This window comes from Erpetoichthys calabaricus, chromosome 8 (assembly GCF_900747795.2).
Source record: "Erpetoichthys calabaricus chromosome 8, fErpCal1.3, whole genome shotgun sequence".
Classification (NCBI taxonomy): Eukaryota; Metazoa; Chordata; class Cladistia; order Polypteriformes; family Polypteridae; genus Erpetoichthys; species Erpetoichthys calabaricus.
The window spans coordinates 74,661,669-74,678,677 of record NC_041401.2 but is presented as its reverse complement, the minus strand read 5'-3'; the positions used below and the strand labels follow the sequence as shown (position 1 = coordinate 74,678,677).

Genomic DNA, 17,009 nt, shown 5'->3' with positions numbered 1-17,009 from the left:
AAAGGGCATTTCTAAATAACATTACCGTGAAGATGGTCCAACAGAGTCTGCAAATGCCCCTTTGACACAGGGACAGGGGGAGCAGCCATGGGATGCACACTATGTCCCCCGGAAGACATGGTGGCAGCCCTCCTGGGTTACATCGGGGCCACAGGCGTGGGACTTCAGGGCTCAGCCCTGTTGGGCTCCGTGGCCACCACCGAAAAGAGCTGCATGAATTAACAATCCCGTATGGGCTGGAATGCAGCCACACATGGAAGTGAAGCCTGAATTAGGTTAATTATCACCTGAAGCACTTCCCGGGTGGGCTATAAGAAGAGCCTGCAGCCACTACTCGAGAAGCCGGAGTTGGGTGGCAGTGGACAGAGCTTGCAGGAGAGGAGTGGAGGCAGTAGAAGAAAAGAAGGACTGAGCATTGTGGTGGTTTGTGCACTGTGTTTGTGCTGTGTGCACCAAACGAAGAATAAAAAGTGTGTGTTTTGGGACATTTGGAGTTCGTGTCTGTCTGTGTCCGGGTTCAAGTTCACAGTGTGCTTTTCTGAATGGATGCTGCCAGTTGACACCTACCTATGCACAGTTATTGTTAGCATGTCTGCTCATTTCAGTATGTATCATCATTCTAATTACCAAAATCACATCACAAACAGTTGATGTGGATCTAATATACAATTATTTTTACTGAATACCCAGAAGTAGTCAGAAACCAGCAGCACAGAGAAAACTACATGGAAATAGACAAGGAAATCCTCAAAGCATGGTTGTCTCTCCTTTCAGGCAAATACCAGAAGGATCTGGATGCATACACTCCCCAAAGGGGAACTGGAAGTCCACAGATGTTTTCCCTTCTCAGTGAGGCCCCTCCTAAAGACAGATCCATCCCCTTGGGTCATGTGAGCAGAACCTGCTATAAAATAGGCACAGGATTGCAGATGAACGGCTCATGCCTGGCCAGAAAAGTAGAAGGAACTCTGCCTGGGTCCAGCCCAATGGTACATCACTACATTTTTTAAGAACATACTATATCAGTGTTGATGAGCCCACCTAAATACTAAATGCCAAGGATGATATTTATTACAAAAGTAAGACTATGGATTGTATATTCATATGTTTTGTTGAGAAAAGTGGCCTTTCTAAACACATTTCACTAGGCTGGGTTGGAGAATCACTACTGAATGATTCCCATTCTAGTTGGTTGAGAGCCCTCAAGTAGGTCTAACAGATTAATTTGTTATTCCAAATTCCTTATCCATATTCTTCATTTTCAAACAAGACAAATCAATTATAAGAAATTTTAAGAAGCCTTAACAAATGAAGATGTGCACACTGAAAACAGTTACACTGAATTCACAATTATGCCAAGTATGCATGGAACGGAGGGCATAGCATATAACTACTCCCATCTGCGCCCCTACTAATCAAGTGGCTTGCCGTTGCTGACAGCTTTAGTAATGTCTGTAGCTGGAACAAGCATAAATATTAATTAACATGCATGCAGATAATAAATGTTCACCATCACTATGTGACATTAGGCGGCAAAGAAAATATAGAAAACTACTGGTTCTATTCATAACATTATATTAATTACTGATATTAACACTTACAGTATCTTTAACATTATTGATCATTTTAGACATCTTTGTAAATTTAAAAAAACAAAAACAACAGCAACCACAGTTGTACACAGGAAAACATGCAAGACAGCAGGCTTTTCACACTGAGATCTTAGAAGATTAATAAAGGACCCTGACTCCCTCTGATGTCCAGCTCAGAGCAGTACCTTTCTGAGTACACCTTTATCGGGCCAAACTGACCCTTGTCTGTATTTCTTCATCTTTTAGAAGCCATGCCCAAGAACATCACATGGTCCCAATGCTTTTGTAATGCTCAGTCAGTACTTTTTATTCTTCTGCCATCTTCAAATTCAAACACCATCAAAACATAACAGCACTGTGGTATAAAATTTGACATAAACATTTTAAGTATGATACCCTGTCAATCATTTTGGAAATACAGTATTTTCAGATTTCTCAGTCTTTGTTTAATGTGTTTTCCATTGCTTATTAAAAGAGGACAATCTATACATTAACACCATTTTTTGACACCTAATCCTACAGCGACATGTGCTGCTATGATAACAAGAACAAATTCTGTCTTCCCATGTATTTCAGAGAAATGTGTTTTGTCTTGTTGTGAGTTTGACATTCCGTGATGAGCACTCGTCTTTACAGCCTCATGATTTATAAGAGAAGCTACCCCCTCTCCGTAGATGAGGTGGTATCGATTAGCTCTGGTTTTTACCTGCACTTTCACAGAAAGAAAGTTATAAAATGCACAAAAGAACATATGCTTGTATCTAAACAAAAAGCTGTGCATTTATTTTGTGTAGTCTTTAGAAAATGTTTAAGAAAGCTTTGATATTTGATCTAAAGCACTTTTTGTAAGTGTGGCAAGTCAAGTCAAGTCAAGTTGGGGAGCATGCACTGGTACAGTGTGTTGGCGCACCCACTACACAACGAAACAACTCGGGATTTGCAACCCCCCAGGCAGACACGCGGTCCAGTCCCACCCTCCGGAAATGACCCCCTATCTGCCGCAGCCAGGTGTTATGTGGGCGACCCCTTCACCTGGTCCAGCCACTCGGGTCCCCGACAATGAGGATCTTATGAGCCGGATCACCCTCGGGGAAACATGCCACATGGCCATAGTGCTGTAACTGACACTCCCTCACAATGCAGGTAACGTGCCTCATTTGGGACTCCATGAGCAACCACTCATTCGACACAAAGTCAAACCAACGATACCCAAGGATTTTCTGGAGAGACACAGTACCAAAGGAGTCCAGTCTTCGTCTCAGATCACTGGATAACATCTATGTCTCGCAATCATACAGCAAGACAGGAAGCACCAGGACTCTAAAGACTTGGACCTTCATCCTTTTGCATAGATATTGGGAGCACCACACACCCCTTTCCAGTGACCTCATGACCCCCCCATTGTCTCCCAATCTGTCTACTGACTTCATAGGAGTGAAGTGTGCCTCTGTTTCTAATTTTCTTTGCTCCAGTCACATTTTAATGTTTTTAAATACTAGTATAAATTTTAAAATGTGTGACTCAAAGTTGGTGCAATATGAGAGTGTATATGTGTGTGTGATTGTGACCTGTGAAGGACTGGTGCCTCATCCAGGTCTGCTTCATGCTTAGACACAATGCTTTAAGGAAAGACAGCATTCTAGCGCCCATCAACCCTGGGCAGAAAATAAATGGATGTAAAAGTAAAAGAATGATTGCCTTGATGTGTGCTTTACTATTTGTAAAGACAGAGTGAAGCAGTTCAGTTGTTACTTGCTTGTTTAGTCACACACTTGATTATAAATGGAGACTCGGCATCAGAGCTCAAAGCTGACTGGATTGACTCTAGCTTTCCACAGACCCCTCATGAAAGATAATTAGGGTCATAAAATGCCTGGAATGGCATAAGTTTGCATAAAAAATTTATATGAGCATCACTTCTTCCCTCGTGAACAGATTGATTTTATTAGTCCCGATGTGTGGTTATCCTTCTCGTTTTGTACGGTAAACATGTTCTAAACACTTCATGACACTGATCATCAAATCTACTGTGCTTAATGCTGTAGGACGCCCTTTGGATTGTTGTGACTGTGCATTGTGAAATCTGTCATATAAAAAGGTTAATATAAAATAAGATTGGACCATGTACTATTAGAGATATAAACATTTGGATTTCGTTTGATTTTAAGATTGCATTCACAGAAACTGCTTCTTAATCCCGTGTATTTTGGAAGTGTCTCCATCCGTTTATCTATTTACTGTAGTCACTTCTAACCTGCCATTCCTGTTCAAGGTTGCACAGTACTTGCCCTAGCAGTGTTAAGAAGTGGGCACGCACTTATCTACAATTATACCAGTGACAATGTAGCACTAACCATTAGCCTAACAGGCATATATTTGGGATGTGAAAAGAAAACTAAGGATACCTTTAGAGAAAAACTTTAACAGGACATAGGCACAATGGAAGCTCCACAAAGATGGTGCTCAGGTATATTAAAACCCCTGATTCTATAGCTGTGAGGTGGCAGTGTTTAAAAACAGTGCCAGCATGCCACCAATCTTAAGTTGCTTATTGACAACTGCAGGGAGCCATGCTGGGGTTTGCTGTTATAAAGTAACATCAAGGAGGAGAACATATCTAGGTATGTAAGCTTTCAATAAATTAAAGAGATCTTAAAAAATAGATCAAATGTGTGCTAAAGCTACAAAAAAATATCAAAAGGCAATTAAATTCAACCAAAGCATATGACACACATTTGTTTGGTTGTAAAGATAATAAATAAATTCTGTTACATAAATTGCATGACTCCAGTTAAAGTTGCTCGTTTGATATCGCACTTCTGTAGCTGAAATTCACTTTTCAGTCCCCAGTTATCAATGTAGCCAGCTGTGGATCAGCACTCTGATGTCACTGAAATATCAAAAACCCAAGCTGCAAACAGCACTTTACAAACTGTCTGTCACTTTGACTGTTGGCTCTTGCTGGTTTAGACATAGCAAAAGACAGGCAGGCCCATCTGCCAGCACACTCCCCCCACCCCCCCACTTCATTCCACACAGCCTGTGCCAATGTGATCACAAATGGCAATGCCAAAAGGCAGACTCTCAGCAAAGTAGAGTGGCCTCATCAATTGCTATTGAACGGCACCCAGGTTGCTGCCCACTTTCCCCTAATAAATACGTAAAGCTGGCACCTACTTTTTCTGAGCCTCCACGAAAGGAGCAGCAAGTCTGCACAGTGTCGCTCAAATACACTTTTACAGAAGTCAGATCTCCGTCTTACTGCACCATTAATACTCATTAGGAGAGTTGAGACCTCATTGAAAGCCCTCAGCCCTCTTCAAAACAGCTCATTGCACAACAACGGAGATGCTAACCTAATTAATGAAGGCAATTCATTAGTGCATTGTGAAACCGTTCAACACTCGAAATGCCTTGTCAGCGTTCCGTGAGAGTCCTTCACTTAATGATGTGCCAATTATTTGTCTCCATTTTATCTTCTCAGCTACCAACCTAACGATTTGTAACTGTAATACTCTACAACATCCGCTGTCCTCACAATTGATTTCAAATTCATTTACAGGGTGACATTAACCTTCACGCAGTCAAGCTGCACATGAGAAAGGAAGGAAGGAGTAGAAGTGTTGATTTTGATTTATCTTTTGTTTCATGATTGTTTTATCTGAATGTGTTTAATATAATAGATGAAAACAGCTATATTTGCCTTTATCCCAGCTATTTTTGAGTCAGACTAATGCTTATTAAGAACAAATAAATACAGCCTTGAGTAATATGTGGGATATTTTATTAAATAACAGAAGCAAATGGGTACCACAGTGCTGCCAAGGGTAGCACTGCAGTGTGCATGCTTGGCTGTTGGCTGTGGACACTTTGAACATCTCGCTGTATTTCCCTATAGATACTCTGATTTTAACTCCAAACTCCCCAAAGACATGCACGTTGGGTTTTTGGAGAGAAGTCCCCGTTCCCAGTGGTCCAATACAGAATGGACCCAAAGGGAAAATGGAAAGCACTATCTTTCCGAAATCAGAGCCACCATTCTTTTTTCCTCTGTGAGTTGTCTTAGTAGGCCATAAATGGGTGCCAGATCTCAGGGAAGGGGCCTAGAGTTATTGGTTCATAATGCTCTCATTCTCCAGTATCCTCTCTGTCCTTGTTAGCTTGAGATTGGGTTAGGTCCTGTAGTGAGAAGTCAAGCAAAATGACACCTTTTTTATTTGCTAACTAAAAAAATTACAATATGCAAGCTTTCAATGCAACTCAGACACCTTCTTCAGGTCCTGGTAATGGAGTCTCTGTCCCTCATAGTCTGGTTTTCCCTTAGACCCAGTAGGCTTTGGGGTTGGGGTTAGGTACTGGAGAAGTTGCTTCCTAGCCTCTAAACTCTTAGGTTTCCATCCTGGCCACTGGTATTGTTGTTTTTGAATTCACCATATTGTGCCTGTCTAGGGCTGCTTTACACCTTGTGCACAGAGCTGCCCACTATGACCCTGAACTGAAGGAAGCAAGTTTTAGAATGCATATGTGTGTGTAACGACAAATTTTAACAAAGCAAAGTGTTTCTTCTGGTTTATTTGGCATTGATGTGTGTATATAGTATGACACAAAGTAAAAAAAAAAAAGAAAAAAAACTTAAAATAATGCATTTACCTTTGCATCTTCTATTACCCATTTAGATAGCCCCCTACTGATAAATTTCGTAGGATACCCTGTAGTTCATAACATATTTGTTCAGTAATACTTTATTATCAAAATGAGTCACAGCAGGTGTAAGTGTAGCTGCTCAGGCACACACTGTGCAAGAGTGTGCCTGTGATGGATGCTCGTCCCATCCACTGTTGTTTCATACCTTGTGCCCGGTACTGTTGGAACAAACTCTGACCTCTGCAACCCAGAACTGGTCAAAGTGGCTCCAAATAATGGAAGATTATAGTATACTGTGAATCAAAATTTATATGTATTTTTCTGTTCTTAAAATCAACAATTACGAATGTTTATTAATAATCAAAAAAGAATAACATTACATTAAAGGGGCACACACAACAGACCAGTTCCAGTTTGCTAGACTGGATCTGCAGCATGCTCCATGCCTTTATAGGGTTTGCATGCTCTCTCCATGTTGTTTTTTTTTTTTTGCAGATTCTGATTTTCTCCCTTATCAGTAAGCACAATCTCACTTTAATAAATTGCCACCTTTAAGTTGGCTTTGCAAAAGTGTGTGAACCCTACGGTGCCATCCTGTCCAGGGTTTATTTCTGACAGCATTGACTTTGATAATAAGAGTCGAGAAATGGCTCAGAAGTATAATAATAATAATAATAATTCTTTCCATTTATAGAGCACCTTTCTCACTACTCAGTGCTTTACATAGTTGGTGGGGAGCCACTTTAAGCACCACTAATGTGCAGCATCCACATGGATGATGCAACACTCACCACACTTTAGCTGTTAGGAGGTGAAGGAGTAAAAGATAGTTAGCCAATTAGAGGCAGGGGATGATTAGGGAGCCAGAATGACTAGACAATGGAGGGCAATTTCACCAGAACGTCAGGATACACCCTACTCTTTACAAAAGACACCCCAAGATCTTTTATGACCACGGAGGGTCAGGATCTCGATTTTATGTCTCATCTGAAGGACAGCACCATTTTTCAGCACAGTGTCCCCATCACTGCACTGGGAATTGGGATCCACACACTGACCACAGGTTAAGTGCCCCCTGATTACTTCACCAACATCTCTTCTAATAGCAACCCAATCTTTTCCAAGATGGTCTCCCATACAAATACTGGTCGGCCTCAAGAATACTTAGCTCCAGGCGGATGACCTGTTCTGAAGTGCATATGGTCATCAATTGTACCATCTTAATGGTTGACAGCTGACAAGTTGTACAAACATTCACATAAGTTTGTATTAAGCAATGAGACCTGAATGTGGAATTAAAAACGGGCACCTATGCATAGCACACGTTGGATTGGTTTAATCAGGAATAAAACAACATGCCAAACCATTCCAAACTCATTTTATTACAAATCCATGGCTGGATTTAGGACAATTATATATTTATAAAAAGTTTCACAATAGTTATTTTTATTTTTGCATTTCCCCAAAATTTTTCCACTGGCATAAATCTGAAATGTAAAATCAGTGGAGTAGGCTCAATTGTAAATGTCATCATAAAGCAATACAACTTATTATAACATTCTCAAACCTGATTAATCTCGTTTAGCATCACAGAGGGTCAGCACTGGGTGCAAGGCAGAAAACTCCTTTTTAAGGCTAAGTTAAGCCTCTTACTTTATAACACTATTGCTACAGAATTTCAGTTCAGTCCTTAAGGATACAGAAGTCCAAACTCTGTACTTAATCACATTACTAAGATCCCCTGGCATTTAGGTATATGATAGCCTCCGAAATTGTTTCCCATTTTATCTTTACACAGCACCCTCACCTAGTCAGACTGATGGTCACTACCATTGCTGTACAAGGTTTGAGGACATGGGCAATGACCAACAGACTCTTGAGAGCTCTCTGATCTCTTCCTTCCAGTGTTGACAGTCGTTGGCAGCCCTTGAGCTCCAAGCACCTAATACTGGAGATCTAATTTAAAAGGAAGATGTTCTGTTTGCTTCAATGTGTGTTTTTTGTATGCCTTAGACGAGAACATAGAGCTATTACAATAGCTTTCAAGGTTCAGATCCTCCCTTTCAATTCCACATTTACAACCAGCCATGCTAGTTTCCTACTATAACAAGCTTAAGGTAAGAATCTGTCACAAGAGCGCTAAAGAATCTTCTTAGCAACTGTAGTGAAGAGTAACTGTAGCCTCCTGGATTAGAGGGATCTTCCTGCAGCTCAGCAGGGTAAGCTGCATTTGTCTGTGCTCTGCAAAAAGACTTTGGATCATCAGGGTATTAGTCTGCATGGATCACGAGTAATTGTGTTGCTTTTTTTCCTTCTAGTCAGTGAACAACAAGAATTAGTAAAAACAGAAACTGCAGCTTTGTAGCTAACCGTGTGGAATAACAGGGTTTAATTACGATATGAGCACACTTTCTCAGCATAAACAAGCCTCCTAACTTATGATGAATAGATAAACAGTCAGGACCTACGCTTGCTGGAAGAAAGCACACTTCTCAAAAACTTGAATCAAAGTTTTCTTGATCAGATGCAGCAACATGCAAACCTCATATGCGATCATGCTAATGAAAGTCTTTATAAGTGCGTATTCCTCTAACATAAGAAGTTATTCCCCAGCTGGTATTCTCCTGTGTTTCAGATTTTCATGGAGGGCAGTATACTTGGCCTGCTGCAGCAGAACAGCTCTGATGAAAACATCTTTCAGCTTTACTGAATCTGACAAAACAAGAGTGGAGTAAATACATCCCACAAGATTTACTAAGCTTTCTTTCAAGCTTTTAAGTTGTTTTGGAAAACTATTGAAATAAAGTGTGTCTTGAAGTGAAAGTGAATTTTCAGATTATTTGTCAGGATTTGCTACAAGAGAAAGAAGGCATTCATGGAACTGGATGTTGAGGAGTTTGTTCAATGATGTGTTTATTCCTTTCTACAGCTAAATATCTTTAAGATGAAAGATATGGCTGTAGATGTAATGCTCCCACCTCTGCCACTCTCAATAATAATAAATGAGGAAAGGGTAGAGTTGGTGGAGCACTCCAAATATCATAATATAGGAACAATCATTCTTAACAGGATGACCATTCATTTCAATACAGAAGAATCTCTAAGAACATACAAAAATGTAATTGCTTTAAAGACGATAAAGCTATAATGACACTTTTTATATGACCTTTCTTAAATTTATTCTCAAATTTGTTTTTTATATGTTGATTTGTGAAACCAATCTGAACAAACTGTCAAAACAAGCATTTAAATTATTGGTTTACAGTATCCCCATCTTACTGAACTGTATCACAAACAAATCAGAAACACGAGTAACTCAATTCTCTCAGACAGCAGCCTTATTATGCTTCCCAAGTTTCATTTGTTGCCATCAGGCTGCAGGGGTCAAATGCAAAAGATTTAAAAACTGTTACTGCCAAAGCTACAAGAATTTTGAATTCTGGTAGTTGTAAGGAACCTGCTGAATTCTGTAATTCTGTATTATATGGTACTTTTAAAGTTATTCTTATTTCTAGATATCTTATAGGTGTGTGTACTGATTGTAAAAATGGTTGTCTATTCCATTACTTTTTTGTATCAATGTAGCAATATTCCATACAGTATATATTAAAACCAACTCTCTCATGCCGCAAAAACAGCTCTCTAGCACCAAGGAGTTAGCAGCAGATCTTTTAAGTCCTGTAAGCCTGAGAGGTGGGGCCACCATGGATCAGACTTGTTTGTCATGTTTCTCAAACATATATCAACTCCTTGACAGGCGCCATTGTAATCAGATAATCAATGTTATTCACTTCACTTTTAATGTGGTGCCTGATATTGGTGTTTGTGTTTATATGTATAAATATAATGTATAGAGTGTATATACATATATACACTCACCAACCACTTTATTAGGTACACCTTGCTAGTACCAGGTTGGACCCCCTTTTGTCTTCAGAACTGCTGTAATTCTTTGTGGCATAGATTCAACAAGGTGCTGGAAACATTCTTCAGGGATTTTGGTCCATATTGACAAGATAACATCACACAGTTGCAAATTTGTCGGCTACAAATCCATGATGGTCCCAATTAAAAGGGTTAGATCATCAATCAGAAGACACCTTTTTGAGAGTCAACAGCTTGTGTTATAGATGTATCATAGGACAACAGCTCCAAGCACAGCTTAATATCTGTGCAGTATTCATATCTCCAATTGTTTTTGTTCTATGCTTTAATTTAAGAGTTCATTGAGATGGGTGGTAGCTCCTGGACCAGACAAGCATAATTTTCTTGAAGTTTAGGCAATGTCTATCTTACTGGTTTCATCCTGTCAAACCTCTAACTTGATTCCATTTCTGTATTGATAAAAATGGCCCTTGCTTGTGAGGCGTCTATCATACAAGCTGTTGACTCTCGGAAACCTATCTTCGGACTGATAAGTTAACCCTGTCAAATGGAACCACAGTTGGGGTAGACACTTGAGGCTTCAGGGAACTGTTAGAATTTTTGCTTACTTTTTATTGTCAATTAAACTATTAAATCAATATGTCTAAACAGGGCAGTCACAGACAACCCAGCCCTCTTTGTGTTACTCTTGTATTTTGTTTATCACAGCATGACATTTTATACAGCATACTGTGTGGTTTTTTCTACAAAAAATATTGGTTGCTACCACGTGAGGTGCTGCACAAGCATTTTCTTCCTGTGCTTCTGACCTTGCTGTACCCAAGTGCCTTAACCCTGAGAGTCAGAGAGAATCCTAAAACTATCTTACCCCAAGGAGTAGCAGATATGGAAATTCACTTTGATTCTAGTTTTTGCAAATCATCTGCATTCTCCAATTGCAGCACATTCAGCCAAAATACCTGCGGCGCCTCTCTCTGGTTAATAAAAGTATAATTCCATAAGTTAGAGACATGAAGTATACATATGCTAAAAAATACAAATAAAACACAAGCATTTTCAAAAGCCAATTTCCATTCTCTAAAGAATTCCTTTACCCACAGGGGTCACACACTTCCACAGCATCCTTATTAATGCCTGTATCGCATTTTCTCTAATCACAGTACTTTGAATATTGATAACAATGCATAAAATGCCACAGGGAAAAAAATGCTTGCTCGTCAGCTGCTAATGGCCTGTGCAGTGTGGAATGTAAATCAATATGAAGGCTGCTAAGATATTGTGTGTTAAGCAAACCACTGAGTTTTGTGAAAATCCTCTTCTATCCCAGTGCTCTTTGTGTATTGCTCATTTTGAGACATCACCCACCTTTCCTTCCACTTATCTTGTTTATGGTAGCAAGGAGCCGCTGCCTATCCCAGTAACTTTGGGTGCTGGGTTGAAACTGACTCCAGACAGGATCCCAGTTCTTCACTGGGTTAGAATAATGATGTACTGCACAAATATGAAAAATGATGAGCTTGTTTGAATTTGCCATAAGCCCTTGACAAGGAGGATTTCTTAACACCTGTTTTTTCTTTTAACCTTCTTGAGTCTGAATAGGGTACTGGAAAAGATGCCTTCTCTGATAACTCATTTGTGACACTTGACTGTTTTCTCCAATAGACATGGGTGCTCCCACCACTTTCGTTCTCTAGACGATGCACATTTATTGTGGCAAAGGCATAAAGGTCCGACTTGTTGAGATAGCACTGATCACTGGAGAGTGTGCTCAGGAGAATCATACTTTATCCACATACCGATGCACACTGTGCTGTTTTCAGGCCTTCTCAACAGTTTAAGTAGAGTGGCACTAAATTGTATGGTGCTTTTGAGATAAGCTGGAGAGTAAAGATACTAAAGAAACATAGCTTTTCAAAAACAGATGAAACAAGAAATACTAAAAACCTGAATACCTTACCTGTCTGATGAATCTGTAGCCAAATTTTATTTTGTTGACACGTACATTTCCGTTTTCTGCTACAAGTATGAGCGTGGTATTATAACCTGCAACATTTTCCATTAATCTACACTTAAATAACAGATTTCCACCTTATACGCTCAATCAGCACTTCTTCAAGGACTAATGTATAGAGCTTTACAAAACTCTCTTTTTTAATGTTAGTTTTAGAGTTGCTTTTTTGTAATAGCAATAGAGGTCTTGACCATAGATGTGAAGGATTGCCACGGGAGCTCTTGGAAGCCAAATTATCGGTGATTGATGGAAAAAGTGAAGCAAAATTGAAGGAATAGATATTATAATGGAAAACTAATTTGGAAAAGAAAGACCTCAAGGTAAATGCAGGAAAGTCCAAAGTGATAGTAGAAGGCAAGAGGCATGGAAGAGGTGGGTGCACGGCCATATGACCAGTGTGTTTAAAGGTACTGGGGAAAAAACGTAATCTAATGCATAGGTTGTCAGATGTGAGCCCATTAAAGATGGATTGTGTGAAGTATAGTGTGCTGGAAGTGAGTGTGACATGAGAGTGAAAGGGGTTAAGAAGTAAATGCAAATTTATATTTCAACAATGGCATTGCTTTGGAGAAGGTAGGAAAGGTGTGCCACTTAGGTGACATGTTCAGTAGAGACTGAGGTGCAAAAGTACCTGTATTAGCAAGAGTGAGAGGTGCATTGAAGAAATTCCAGGAGTTGTCCCCCATTCTGACTTATAAGGGATTCTGCCTGCCACCTTATGAAAGCTGTGTGAGGAGTAGCATGCTTTACAGTAAGATGTTGCACGTGAAGGTGAAACATGAAGCAAAGTTAGAAACACAAGAAATGAAAATGAACAGATGGATTACACAGTGTCACAGAGTGGTGTGGAAATGAAAGGTGTTGTGCTAAGAAGAAAAAAGCTAAGGTGGTCTAGGAATGCGAAGTGAAAGGCAGAAGACGATTGGCTAAAGATGTGTACCAAGATGGAGATTGGAGGGACGAGGCCAAACAGTCATCATTGGAGATGGTGTCAGATAATATGAAAAGAATGGGACTAGCATCAAAAGGATGCCTAGGACTGTGGAGAGTGGAGGAAAACGATTAGTGGGGCAACTAACCAACCTGATTGAACCCAGAAAATGATGATGATAATCATGACAATGTTGATGATGATGACTTTTAATTGTAGCAACCATCTCATAAATTAAGGCCAGTGTTAAAATGAAAATAAGGATTTTTTGTTTTATATTTTATAAACAGTTGTGAAGAACAGACATTAAGCATTACCTCAAAAATGACCAAACAAACTGAAAGTGATATTAAAATTTGTCATTTAGTTATGACATTATTTTTCAAAATAGCTATCACAATTCTTATGCATGTAGAGTATATGGATGCCTGGAGTACTGAACTCTGCAATACAGCATGGGAGAAGAAAACGACAAGCAAAAGGAAAATGTTACAAATATAAAATCAGCAGGCATCCAATTTAAATTTCTAAGGCTACTTGCCCTAGTAATCCTTCTTCTGCTGCTCTCACTTACCCTTTGTGTGTGAGCATCTAATTAGAAAACCTCTTTATGGAGTAGATGGCTCTTAACGCTGGGCAGTTTGTACATTATCCAGTTCTCGGACCACCCTAATGGGCAGTTTCTAACATACTAAATTGCATTTTGGTGCTCTTCAGCTATTAACACTACCCCAATTTCAAAATGTATGGCACTGTATATTATATTCATGTGTGTCTCTTAAGTGGCACTACCAGTGGATTGAAGTATATGATTGCTGTCCTTGTAAGATTCTTTTAGATGCTTTCTTTGCCTAAATTAGCATCCAGTGGTTTCTACAAAACACTCAATTTGATGTTTTTTTGCTTCAGGGATTTTTTTGTTTAATATTAATGCAATTCCTAATTTCTTATATTTATTCCATGTTATGCAAATGGCATTCATTTTGTGCATTTGTTCCCAGTTTATCAAGCTCTAGGTGTGATGTGACGAAAGTCATCACTTTTGATTTTATTATCTGCTGTGTTCATTAAATCAGATCTGAAAATCAAGCACAGTCAACCAAAAGGTACAGAAACTGGTGGGGGGGAAAAAAAAAAGCTTTTAATAAAGTATGGGCCTTACCTGTTGTCGTTTCTTGTGGTTTTTCTTCTTGTTCCTCAGAACCTGCCCAAGGTTCTGATTATTCTCTTGGTCTGAAGAGTCATCAGGTCTGCTCTTTCGAGTGCGGGGGACTAGTCCATTGGGGATTTCATGCTGTCTCTTCTTGCCAAGGCTACTGGGCTGGTTCTCAAGACGTTCGTGAGGCTTCAAGGCGAGATTCTTCTGGTGAGAAAATGGTAAAAACAAACAGGTTACATAAGAAAGTCACCATTAATTCAGAAGAATCATTTTAAAATGCTAGTACATTCAAGAAAAATCACTTAATCAATTATCACACTTTCAGAGTTAAAAGAAGCTTTTGAAGTGACTGACCACAGCATCATTGTGTTACCTGTGCTTGAAAATAAAGTTGAACAGTCAGTCACCAGCCTTAAGTGGCTTATTTCCTAGATATTTATCACGCATTTTCAACGTCCATCCATCCATTGTCCAACCCGCTATATCCTAACTACAGGGTCACAGGGCACAAGGCAGGAACAAACCCCGGGCAGGGCGCCAGCCCACCACAGATTTTCAATGTTCAAAAGTTAAATATTTTATGCCTCAGACCAATACTAACTTATATTTTTATGTAACACTAGCCATCCCCTGTGGCTTCGCCCACGTAGTAGTGAAACAGGACAGTTAGCAGTGCCCCGCCCAGCTCCCCTCATCTGACGTCACAATTCCCCCTCCCCTCGGCCCGCAGCCTCTGTCTCGGATTAGTGAGAATAAATTGCTCCTGTAAGCAAACTATTATACTTAGCACAGTGAGAGTAGTCACAAAATTTACCGGAATGTTCAAGCAAATTATAGGAAAAAACCAGATCTAAATCCATTAAGTAGTTCTCTTGTTCACTAGCTAAGTGGAGGTAAAGTACACACCACGAGGCTGGTGCGTGAGTGAGGAGGTCCCCGCCCCCCTCCCCTTGGCCTGCTGCATGTTTCTTGGATTCACATAAATAAATCGGTACCACAAGCGAACTGGAATACATAGCGCAATGAGAGAATTCGCAAAATCAACCAGAATGTTCAAGCAAATTATAGAAAAAAAACCTGATCTAAATCCGTTAAGTAGTACTTTTGTGAAAAGTGGACAGACGTACAGACAGACAGACGTTGGATTTTTATATTTATATATATATATATATATATATATATATATATATACACACTGTATTTATTTATTTATTTACACAGACAGACAGACAGACAGACAGACAGACAGACAGACAGACAGACAGACAGACAGATAGATAGATAGATAGATAGATAGATAGATAGATAGATAGATAGATAGATAGATAGATAGATAGATAGATAGATAGATAATACGCATGTCTTTAGGAAGTGGAAGGAAACAGGTGTATACTTAAAGTAAAGAATAACAGTACAAATGTCAGGTCCAAATGCAAATAATATGCACTGACCAAGCAGCACCAAGTTCACTGTTGCTTAACACCAACTATGCTGACCATTGCACCACCATGCTGTCATATATGTAGTTTTTATCTGTTTGTGGGTATTTTGTACAATTGAAATAAAGGAAGGCCATTTCTTGCTCTGGGTGATAAACTGAGTCAAAGCTGTACACTGAACCATCTTCTCCATTACTTTAGCAAATGGTCACATGCCCTATTGTAACCTGTGTGACTTTTTGGTTAGCTATAAACAACCAGAAGAAGCTTTAGATTAGGAGAGTCAAAAAGGAATGTGTTGGTGGTATGAAAGTAAAAACTTAAGTTACAGCCCAAATAGGAGCAACAAGGTCTTAAAAGTAACTCAACAATTCTTTCCCTAACTAAAAACAAAATGTAGTTTTTTTAACCAGTTTTTGTTTTATATCCAAAGGCTTGGACACTTGGATACTATCAAGGAGTGATGTTCAGCAAACGTCATGGTGACCATAAATATGGCCAGGGTCATGGAAAAACAAAATGGTGGTTAGCAGCCAAAACTTAAAATACAAAATGTTGTTGGTGTTGGATTTTCCCATTGATCAGATGTATGAGTAGAACGACAGACGGCCTAAGTTAACTCCTATAATAAGCAGGAGGTGGGCCGCAGTGTCTGAGTTTTAAAATTCCATTTGGAGCCTTCACCTGTGTCTCTACTGGTATCACTGTGTAAATGAGATGCACAATTGAGTATTTGCACCCTGCCATGGCCAACCCATGAATATGTACCACAGATTTAAACAAGATACATTACTGTCATTGTTGGAATATGTGCCTATAATCGAAGATGTTACTTTCTTTCTAACAAAGAGGCATGCATCTACGTCTAAAACACCTCTCACTCAAGTTTATTAACATGGCTATGCAGACAGACATAATCTGTTCTTAATGGCATATCCCATGAATATAAGTACCTGGGGTGCCAAGGAAGATGGATTGAGCCTTGTTATGTGCTCAGTTGGTGTTTGTAGCTTTATTATTTTGTATAGCATTCTTTGAAACACCTGTGGATATTTCATAATTTTATTCTTCCAATACTCAAAATTATGATTATTGATCAAGAACTGGGACCAACACCACAATGGTTACAAAACCACAGCAGGAAGGCCAAGTTTTCTTACGCATTGTCTTTTTTTAAGACATTCCTTTGACTCCTTTGAATGTACAGACAATGAACAGAAAAGCACAATTTATTCCCCCCACCCCCCAACAAGGAAATCTATATCATAATTTAGCAGAAGAGAAAATACTTACTGCTACTGTCTAATAAGTCATTTATAGCGCACTTAGCCAGCTCCTTCTTAATGAG

General features: G+C 39.4%; 1 protein-coding gene across 5 annotated transcripts in view; it reads right to left on the bottom strand.

Annotated features, from left to right (window-relative positions):
• Nucleotides 1-17,009, bottom strand: part of auts2a (activator of transcription and developmental regulator AUTS2 a) — a 1,241,941-nt gene that overhangs the window by 990,573 nt on the left and 234,359 nt on the right. For 4 of the 5 annotated variants that reach the window (XM_051930719.1, XM_051930723.1, XM_051930722.1 and 1 more), the window contains exon 3: nt 14,226-14,426. In XM_051930719.1, coding sequence (XP_051786679.1) covers nt 14,226-14,426 — 201 coding nt within the window. The remainder of the gene's footprint in view (nt 1-14,225; nt 14,427-17,009) is intronic. The other variant, XM_051930721.1, reaches the window with a different exon arrangement.